General features: G+C 41.1%; 2 protein-coding genes and 2 non-coding genes across 4 annotated transcripts; all 4 read left to right on the forward strand.

Annotated features, from left to right (window-relative positions):
- The first annotated feature begins 106 nt into the window (after positions 1-106).
- On the forward strand, positions 107-3379 carry LOC124700158 (50S ribosomal protein L18-like). The gene is made up of 2 exons (XM_047232326.1): positions 107-257; positions 2733-3379. Exon 2 carries the CDS (start codon positions 2754-2756, stop codon positions 3096-3098), a length of 345 nt encoding a protein of 114 aa, XP_047088282.1. The 5' UTR covers positions 107-257; positions 2733-2753; the 3' UTR covers positions 3099-3379.
- On the forward strand, positions 1493-1610 carry LOC124705009. Its single transcript, XR_007003860.1, has one exon. It is a non-coding gene; the product is annotated as a small nucleolar RNA snoR104 (small nucleolar RNA).
- Positions 1924-2040, forward strand: LOC124705010. Its single transcript, XR_007003861.1, has one exon. It is a non-coding gene; the product is annotated as a small nucleolar RNA snoR104 (small nucleolar RNA).
- Positions 3380-3609: 230 nt separating the features above from the next.
- On the forward strand, positions 3610-9599 carry LOC124700159 (lysine--tRNA ligase-like). The gene is made up of 16 exons (XM_047232327.1): positions 3610-3723; positions 3805-3859; positions 4102-4170; positions 4251-4416; positions 4500-4593; positions 4741-4826; positions 5439-5554; positions 5637-5717; positions 6813-6938; positions 7036-7318; positions 7578-7674; positions 7775-7931; positions 8627-8770; positions 8867-8935; positions 9035-9178; positions 9290-9599. The coding sequence occupies exons 2-16, from the start codon at positions 3836-3838 to the stop codon at positions 9332-9334; spliced, it is 1701 nt and encodes a 566-aa protein (XP_047088283.1). The 5' UTR covers positions 3610-3723; positions 3805-3835; the 3' UTR covers positions 9335-9599.
- The last annotated feature ends 297 nt before the right edge of the window (positions 9600-9896 follow it).

Raw genomic sequence — 9896 nt, forward strand, 5'->3', positions numbered from 1 at the left:
TTCCGTATGTTTTCAGTTGGACCCCTGCACTGTTTTGAAATCACGTGTTGATTCTGTAGGGCAAATAAGTTCACTGCCTCTGACGGGAATGCCGCCGCCGCCATCACTCTCTCTCTCTCTCTGGCGGCCGGGGAATACCGGCGTTCACCAAGAAGGAACCCAGTCTTGGCCCCTCTCCGCCCGCGACCATCCCTCCGTCCGTGAGCAACCCTACCTAGCGAGGCGGCAGCGGCGCATCCCGGGGCTCGCGTCTCAAGGTGAGTCTTCGGTCTTCCCCGCGTCTTACTCCCCTAAGCTAGAGTATATGTTCTTCGCATTGGTGAGGAATTGCCAGCGTACTCTAGGTAAAATATGACTTCTTTCCAGTTGATGTACAGTAGGAACTGACCATTGTATGTTGCCTCTCGAGTCACAAAGCAGTACTACGTACAATGTGTGACATGATTCCTTCACGGTGTTTTAGCATGGAGAAGATCTTCGAATTATCTTCTAGGGTTGGCAAACGGGAGAACAAAATTCAATTCGAGGATGTATATTGGGGAACATGGAAAATAACTAGCAATGGGGTTGTTTTTGGTCATTTTGTAAGATGTGGAATCACCAAATAGTTACAATCGTAGCTGATATCCCTATTCAGAATTTGACCGAAATTTCGAGTTGCCCAGAAAAATCTGAAGAATTAAATAAAAACAAGCATATTCGTGTGAGTCTACTTTAAGTTTCAGCTCATTCTAAGTTACTCTTCAAAAAAAAAGGCTAGCATCTCATGTTTCTGTACATTAGAACTTTTGCCAAACTTTCAGAATGCCCAGAAAAATCTGAAAGAGTTACCTAAAATCAAACATATTCATGTGAGTATACTGTTTAAATTTTAAACCAAGTCAAAGAGAAATGAGCTCAGCCCTGAGAGTGGGAGAGGAGAGATGAGAGCGTCATCCTACACCATTATGATAAAGGAGCGTCCCCTTCTCTGGGTTACATGATGCTACTGGTTATTGCATATTCTTCTGGAGAAACAGTTGATGCTTTACTTTCTTGTGATGATTCTGTAAGGAGTGTTCAGTCTGGGATCGATCCTATCCTGGAAGATCTCATTCACAAGGGCAGGCAAAGTAGGTCTCACATTCAATTTAGGGTTTTTCCTATCAAATATTTCCAGAAATTTGGGTAGCCCCTCAACCTCAAAGAAGTTTGAAGTGTCCGGTTTATAAAACTTACAAGTGAAGGTCTAGTGTGTACTGTTCACTGCTCGGTTCTGCTTCTGAAACTTATTATCTTTCGCCATTCTCTTTTGTAAACTGCTTTGATTGAGCCAAATAGAAGGCATGAACTAGCAAATAGTGAGATAATTCATCTTTAACAAGTTTACAAAGCAATGTATACATGATATTGTGTGTAATGTGCTAGACCATATATTCTCTCTGTATTCTTTAAAGAAGTAGTTTGCAACCCGTTGCAAATGCCCAACTGTTTATGGTATGGAAGAAAAGAAAGGTAGCATTTAAAAGATAAGATGCTTACCCGATACAATCTTCCTAGAGTAAACGTATCATTTCCTGCTTGTGGTAGTGTTAGCAAGTTCTGGAAGTCTGAAATGATAAGACAGCTGCATCATTATTTGTGTTTACATAAGTGGATTTAGTGTTGCCTCCAGTCATGTTTTCTTGAGAAGAACACTCCTTGTTTGTTTTCTTGCGTAGAGCAGTTCTTGTTTATTTTATTGTGATCTTGTCATGGATTGTTGTATTTGTGATGGCAGTGCAACATGTTTTAGCTTTAATTGAGCGATTTCTGGTGTTCAATGTCTTGTTGGAAGTTTGAGTTTATACTCTCTTTTAGCTATCAATCCCTGTAGAAGAAAGATACTTAGCAATTTCCAACACTTTGGCCGCGATCAACTATTTATGCCGCGGAAGAAAAGAATGGTGGCATTTAAAGAACAACATGTCTACCTGATACAATCTTCCTAGAGTAAATTTGTCATTTCCTGCTTGTGGTATCATAGGAAGTTCTGCAAGCCTCAAACGGCAAAACAACCATGCTGGATTTGTTTTGTTATTCCCTACAAAGTTGCTTGACCATCCTAATAATTCTTTTGTCTATGTATAGTAGTAGCATTTTCACCTTCGCTATTAGTTCCTCAGGGTCACTCGTTGGAGTATGTTAATTTGGTTAAACGATCTGTGTTAAGGTCTGAATAAAGCTTTAGGAGAAAAAGGCTGAATGTGTGACCACCTATTGTGTTGTCGACGCTTAACACATATTGTACTTTGTGTCTGTGTATTATCTACTCACACAGCATTAACCTAAATGCTGCATACTAAAAACTCTTGAGTTTCAGCAGTAATGTTTTTAATTGATTACTATTTACTGGATACTTTGTCTATGTGTATTATGTATTTCACATACCAGTAACCTAAATGCTACATACTAAAAATTCTTGTTTCACATTGGTAATATTTTGAATCGATTACTATTTTCCTGGATCACTTTGTGAATATTAAACTAATGGTAATAACTTCTCGACTGTGAATATCAAACTATGATGTAAACTATCTCATGCTAACCCTGGATTCGACTTATGACAACCATCGAACGTGGATACATGCATGTGTATGCGAACATAAAGCTATATTTGTTATGTACTCAAATGTCCTTGTCCATTTGTGCAGTTTTCAGAAACACCAGATATGATCTTGGCTAATTATCTTTTCCTATTTCTTCGCTTGCAGAGATCAGCTTAGGTAGCCAATATGGTTATCCCTCCACCAGCTAGGGCACCTGCAATCGCTAAGTTCCTAAAGCCTTATGTTCTGAAGATGTATTTCACAAACAACTTTGTGAGTGCCCAGGTCATCCACACACCATCAGCGACTGTAGCATGTGCAGCGAGCTCACAGGAGAAGATCCTCCGGCCAAGCATGGAGTCGACGCGGGACGTCGCGGCGGCGGCGAAGATCGGGAAGCTGCTTGGCGAGCGCCTGCTGTTCAGGGGCATCCCCGCGGTGTCTGTCTCCATGTCAAGAGAGCAGACGTACCATGGCAAGGTCAAGGCTGTCATGGATTCCCTTGCAGCTGCTGGTGTGAAGTTATTGTGAATGATGGTAGTAGCTGATTTTTACCAGCTTTTTTAGTTGTGCCATGTGGTGCTGTTCTTGAAGTGTAGTGCAGATAAATAGTGGCAGGCTATGATGTTTTCAGTTCAGTTTAGCTTCCCTGGTCTTGATTTCCACGTCTGGCACCTGTACGGGTCCCATGCATCAGAAATAATATAGCCCTGTCCAGAACCGCTGGAAGTTTCCTGGATCCTGCCGTAATGAAATCCCTATGTTGGTAATAATTACTGAAGTGTCCAAAGAAAAATAATGTTACTTGAGAACCACGTTGTTGGCTTTCTAAGTTTATAATGACAAGACCATAATGTTACTTGAGAACCACGGTGTGGTGAAGTCTCGCATGCCAAATATAATATGAGACCCTGAAACTTGACAGCCACGGAATAACATAACATGTACCGTCAGCTTCCACTAATGAGAAAAGGATATTGAAAAGCAGCAGTCAGTCCAACGCAGGTCAAACTTCCTCTGTCTCATGATCTATCCGCTTCCACTTGCCTTGGCTCCTATATAAACCGCAGGATTGGTGCTGAGGAAGTCGCAGAGGATCACTGGCGGTTCGATCAGAGGCCGGGTTCATCGTACAGGTGTATCCAGCGCGTTCAGAGTGAGTGGTGGTCCTGTTCTTCTCATGAATGTTCTTGTTCTTGTTTTGGACATGCTTCTTTATAATTTGGTGTTGTTGCAGGAGCTGAAACACAGAGGAGAGAAGCAAATAGATGGAACAGGAAAGGGACAACATGGTATGTTAATCAACTTCTGCACTTCTCCTTTCCCTTGTTTGTCTAGGTGTTTTGGTGTTTATCGGTTCGATTGGCATTGATATCTAACCCCACCCCACCCCACCCCTCCCATTTTCTTGCCTGAAATTATTAGGGCCAGACAAACTAAATTCCACTTTGGCTGTTTCATGATCTTCGTCCTGTCAATTTTATCTTTTATTTGTTGCTAATTGGTTGGTCACATCTGGTATTTATCTTCTCAGGATCTAGTTGAGGGTGACATGCAGGCACAAAACGTCCCTGCAAGGGATGGAGATGATACTGATCCCACCGTCAGTTCTCCAAACCATCAGCAGTAAGAATATGTATCCTTTTGGATACAGCTGGTTGCTGATATTCTTTCTTGCTGCAGCAATACTATGAAAATAGGCTGAAGATGCTTGATGCCCTTAGAAGCACAGGCATCGACCCCTATCCACACAACTTCGATGCCGGGATCTCCATTTCAGACTATGTAGCCAAGTACGACAGCTTGGGTGCTGGTGAACATTTGCTAACTGTTACTGAGAGCTTGGCTGGTATTGTATCTACCTAAAAGTAACTGTAGTCAGCACTGCTTGAGGTTTCCTTCTTCCTGAAATGATTTGCATGTGCGTGCAAGGGAGGGTCATGAGCAAGAGAGCTGCCTCATCCAAACTCTTCTTTTATGATCTTTATGGCGATGGGGTGAAGGTTCAAGTTATGGCTGGCGCCAGGTATCAGCTGCACTGGTTGGATCAAGATAGTAAAATTGACATATATCTGCACTTCTTTTTTTCCGTTATAGTAGCTTTGGCCTTATAATTTTGTCTTGCATCACCAAATTACATGAAGTGATCGCTAGTTTCTTCTCGCTCTTTTAGCTGCTCAGAGGTGGGTGAAACAGAATTCTCTGGATATCACAGCGTTGTGAAGCGGGGGGATGTTGTTGGTGTAATTGGATACCCAGGTTAGCAATCTTGTGTACTCATCAAACTTAGCAGTTCCTACATCAGGAATATATCTTTTGTCTATCTGAAGTCTAAACAATGTTATAGAAGTCTATGAAATTTATAAATATCTTAGGTTTTATTTTGGAAGCAATGTCATAGGGATATATCAAACGATTTAACTCCTCAACGTTGCAGAGAACTTTTTTATTTTCAGAGAAAAAAGAAAACTGATTACCTTCAAAATAATATTTGCACTACTACTGTAACTTCTATGGAAAAAAATGATGTGGATCGAGTATTCGAGTGTATTGCCAAGCTGCAAGCTGGCAATTAAGAAAATTTTGGAAATCTTTCAGCTATTTCTTCTAGACTTTCTTAGTATTGTGGTAAATAAAAACATGGTCTGGTGAATGTGTTGTTGTAATTGACAGAGTACAGAAATGCTTGGGATCCCAATCATAGCTCCTGCTTGATACATTAAGCTTTTTTTGCATCAATAAGATATATTTTGTTCTGTCAAACTCTAGTTGATGTCTATGATTGACAAATATTACCGCAAACTTGATAGGATGCTTGTTCTTTCAGCTATTTTTCCTGACATAATAACACTACTTTTACATGCATATCAGGAAGGAGTAGAAGGGGTGAACTTAGCATATTTGTTACAGATTTGAAATTGCTCTCCCCATGCCTCCATATGTTACCCAACCAAAGAACTGGGCGTTGTACTTCTGTTGTTGGGAAGGTGAGATGGACCTATACAACTGTAAAATCAATGAATTATACCCTTTCAGTAAAACACCCGAAGATGTTGTATTATTTTTCAGACAACAAGAGCAAGGGCAGCTGCTGATTGCTGGGTTCCAGGAATAGAAAGGAATATTGAAGCTTATGTTCTAAAGGATCAGGTTAGTGTTTCCATGATCCCCGACTGCCCAACCGTGGAAACTCAGTTGAGATTAGAACTTAATAGTGTGTTTGAACCACTCAATTGATGCAGAGGCTGGGGACATCCCCCTTATCGAAAAAATGTGTTTGAACCACTTTCTCTATGTTGAAAAGTTACCTCGCACGATCATTACGAACCGGTACGCGCAGCCATACAACCAGGAGGCGGCGGAAAAGCCACAAAATCCATCTAGGGTTCCGTCCTCCTCGCCGGTGATACCGCTGCTCCGCTCTGCCTCCGGTGGCCTTGGGGCCTTGGAGGTGTGGAGGACCACAGTCCCTCGCCGGCGGGGAGTTTCCGTTCTTAATTTAGTTTGCTTTTCGGTCTCTTTTGGGATGGTGAGGCGGCGGCTACATCCTGAAGTCAGAATAAGATCCTCCCCGCCCTATCCTCGCTCCGCTAGTGCATCTAGCGCTGACGGAGGGCGCGTTGAGTTGTGTGCCTGTCGGATCTCCTGGGATCTGGTTGGTTTTCGTGTTTGGTGGTGTGGTTTCATGTTAGTCTCTTCCGATCTACGATTGTCATCATTGGTGATGGTTGCTACTCTCGTGTGCTGGTTCTTTGGGACCTTAGCACGACGACTTCCCGTCTGTCTACTACAACAAGCTCTACTACGACAAGCTATGCTTGACTCCAGCGATGGAGGGGCGAGGACAGCGGCGCGCCTTCGGCTCGTGCTAGTGTTTGTAGTCGTCGCTATGTGGTCCAAGTACCAATTTGTAATTTTCTTTACTTTTTGGGCTATTTGTACTATTGTTGATGATTATTAACAGATTGGTGAATTTCTCGCAAAAAAAAATCTATGTTGAAAAGTTGATATAGTAGGCTCACAATGCTTTAATAGGTGGAAGTTGTAAATTATTTTATATCATCAATTCCCAGGATGCATATAGTGCTTCAGTTTTCTTGTTCTTGTGATGCTGTTTCTGATATTTGTTTGAACAGTTTGCATTTTGCCACTCAAGAATTTATGTCTCACTTATAAAAAATGTCAACCATTTTTAAATGCCCGCTCACAATTTCATAGTTCCAACGATTTATCATCTATTTCTAGGAGACTCGTTACCGCCAGAGATATCTTGACCTCATGGTGAACCATCAAGTGCGACATATCTTCAGAACACGATCTAGGGTCATTTCCTTCATCAGAAAGTTCCTTGATGAACGCAATTTTTTGGAGGTGGGCTTTGAACTACTATGGATACCAAGGACTTATTTAGAAAAAAATCATTCTTTTATTTGGTTATAAATGGTTTCTGATCTTTGCCATTGTCCAGGTTGAGACTCCAATGATGAACCTGATTCCTGGGGGAGCATCTGCAAGACCTTTTGTTACACATCACAATGACCTAAACATGGATCTATACATGAGAATTGCTCCTGAACTCCATCTGAAGCAGTTGGTCATTGGTGGCTTGGACCGTGTTTATGAGATAGGAAAGGCATTCAGGAATGAAGGGATTGATTTAACTCATAATCCTGAATTTACGACATGTGAATTTTATATGGCTTATGCAGATTATAATGACCTGATGGACCTTACGGAAACCATGTTGTCCAGTAAGTACTTATTTTAGCGGTGCATAATTTTATCTCATGTTTATAAGCCAGACAGACCACACCGAATGTTAGGTACTGCACTTACGCCTATCAAGTACTTTGCATTCTACCTAAGTAATCCATGGACCACTTTGATCAGATTTTTTTTATTTGATTGCACACATGGGCCAAAGAAACTGTATCATGAAATATTTGTGAAGCTCTTACTTGCAGCTTTTATGAAATGTAACGTTTATCTAACATTTAGCAATTATGACAGGTATGGTGAGGGAGCTGACAGGCAGTACTAAGATAAAGTACCATGCTAATGGAGCTGATAATCCTCCCATAGAGATTGATTTCACACCTCCTTACAGGTACTTGATATAGTTGCTCCACAGATACTATGAAATATGATTTGATATTGTCTGTGTTATTCGCTGACATTTGTTCTCTCATACTTCTTTGTTAATATAGAAGGATAGACATGATGCAGGAGCTGAAATCTGTTGCTGGGCTTGACATTCCAGTAGATTTATCAAGCGATGAGGCTAACAAATATCTCGCAGCAACCTGTGCAAAGTATGGAGTCAAATGCTCGCCACCTCAAACAACAGCGCGGTTGCTTGACAAGGTTTTCATTCCAATGTCTCGAACGACAGCCTTTTTTATTAGAAACTAGTGTCAGTTTTACATTGTTCTTGAGTTCTGACCACAGCATAGTGCCGCGGTCTATTTAGTTCATATTTCTCAGTGTTTTTGTTTCTACAAGATAAATATCTTGAGGACGTAGATTAATTTCACAGAAACGAAAATTGGCATATTTTCCTATTGGTGAACCCGGGTGCACATGCACCCCATTATGAAAATTTTCAAAAAATGCTATTTCAATGTTTCAGAAAAATTTGAAAAAATGCATCCATGTATATCATATGTTGACACTTATTTGTGTAGATTTTTCCATAAAAAAAACGACCATGTGTGACCTACACATAAATGTGAAAATGAAATTCCCTATTTTCGTGAACAGTAAACAACCAATCATTATAGTATCATTTTGATATTTTATCATTTTCGTGTAGGCCACATACAATCGTATTTTTCCGTGAAAACTTACAGATATCAACATAATATGTACATGAAAAAAAATATTTAATTTTATTGAGATTTTCAAATAGCATTTTTCTAATAATGGAAAAAGCGGGTGCACGTACACCCGGGTTCATCCTGGTATTTTCCTATTGTGCAACTTATAATTTGTTTAGTCACTGGTATTTATTCAGCTAACATTGCATAATGTGTATTAAGTATACAAGTTTGTTCTATCAGATCGTTGGGCATTTTCTGGAGGCCACATGTGTGAACCCAACTTTTATCATCAACTATCCGGAGATAATGAGCCCGCTGGCTAAATGGCACAGGTCTCGGTCAGGACTCACAGAAAGGTTTGAGTTATTCATCAACAAACATGCGGTATATTCTGCTATTCCACTAAAGGATGCATCAATTATGCACATTTCCCCGTAATCTGTAAAACCTAATTTGGTGTTTTTCTTCGTAACCTGATAGGTGTGCAATGCCTACACTGAGTTGAACGATCCATTGTTGCAAAGACAGCGATTTCAAGAGCAGCTGATGGTATGTAACAAGAAACCAAAATTTTGCTTACAGTGCAAATTTTACATTTCTACAGCTACATTCTCTGAAAACCTGCCTGCCATCCTGTGAAACTCCCAGAACCGGCAATTGGGCGACGATGAGGCGATGGCCCTCGATCAAGCGTTCTGCACCGCGCTTGAGTATGGTTTGCCACCGACGGGTGGTTGGGGTTCTGGGATCGATCGCATCGCAATGCTGCTAACAGACTCGCAGAACATAAAGGTTTGTGCATCTGCCCGTCTTTATATTTCTGTTTATAGAATGCAACATTTCTCTCTCGGTGATCTCCGGCTTTCTGAAGCTATATCCTGCACTTGCCTTGTGAAATTTCAGGAGGTTCTTCTGTTCCCACCAATGAAGCCCCATCTGCCTGGGTAGTACTCCAGCCGCCGTAATCAGGAAGAACTGATCCACTAAATAACAGGAACCAAATGAAAAAGTTCGACACATAACATGTATTCCTTAGAAGAAACAAATAGAATATTCTGGTCAGAAATGTTGTAGTAATATTCTTTTCGTTGTAGTTTTCTCAGTTGGTATAATCGGAATTGTTTTAGATTTAATACATGCAACAACAAACAATGTCAACCATCTTTATTCTTCTCCCTTTTCCCACCCGTTATTATAAAAAAGTTCTTACCAATTTTTTGGGAATGTGTTCCTTTTTCTTCAAAAATAACTCTTAAATAGATGGTACCAAGTACAGAAAAAGGAGTTTCAGAGCAAGCAAGAATGGAAGACTTGTCTAAGCGTTTTGTTCTTGTTTAGTTCCAACAGCAGCGTGGGCCCACGACTGATTAGAAACGCTTCGCTCGGCCCCCGCATCGCTCCGCCCTGGGGTGACACGACTGCGCGGCGGAAACCCTAGCTAGCAGCCCCTCCCTGTCTGTCACCCTTCTCCCTCGCCGCCGCTGAGAGGAGCTTGCCAGCAAAGCTCGCG

Source organism: Lolium rigidum, chromosome 3 (genome assembly GCF_022539505.1).
Source record: "Lolium rigidum isolate FL_2022 chromosome 3, APGP_CSIRO_Lrig_0.1, whole genome shotgun sequence".
Lineage (NCBI taxonomy): Eukaryota > Viridiplantae > Streptophyta > Magnoliopsida > Poales > Poaceae > Lolium > Lolium rigidum.

What these genes read in the sequence shown, in the direction of transcription:
- LOC124700158 (XM_047232326.1), top strand. Translation starts at nt 2,754, where the DNA reads ATGGTTATCCCTCCACCAGCTAGGGCACCTGCAATCGCTAAGTTCCTA.
- LOC124700159 (XM_047232327.1), top strand. Translation starts at nt 3,836, where the DNA reads ATGGAACAGGAAAGGGACAACATG. An exon ending in AACAGGAAAGGGACAACATG is followed by an intron (nt 3,860 to 4,101) that starts GTATGTTAATCA and finishes TTATCTTCTCAG; the next exon opens with GATCTAGTTGAGGGTGACAT. An exon ending in GAGATGATACTGATCCCACC is followed by an intron (nt 4,171 to 4,250) that starts GTCAGTTCTCCA and finishes TTCTTGCTGCAG; the next exon opens with CAATACTATGAAAATAGGCT.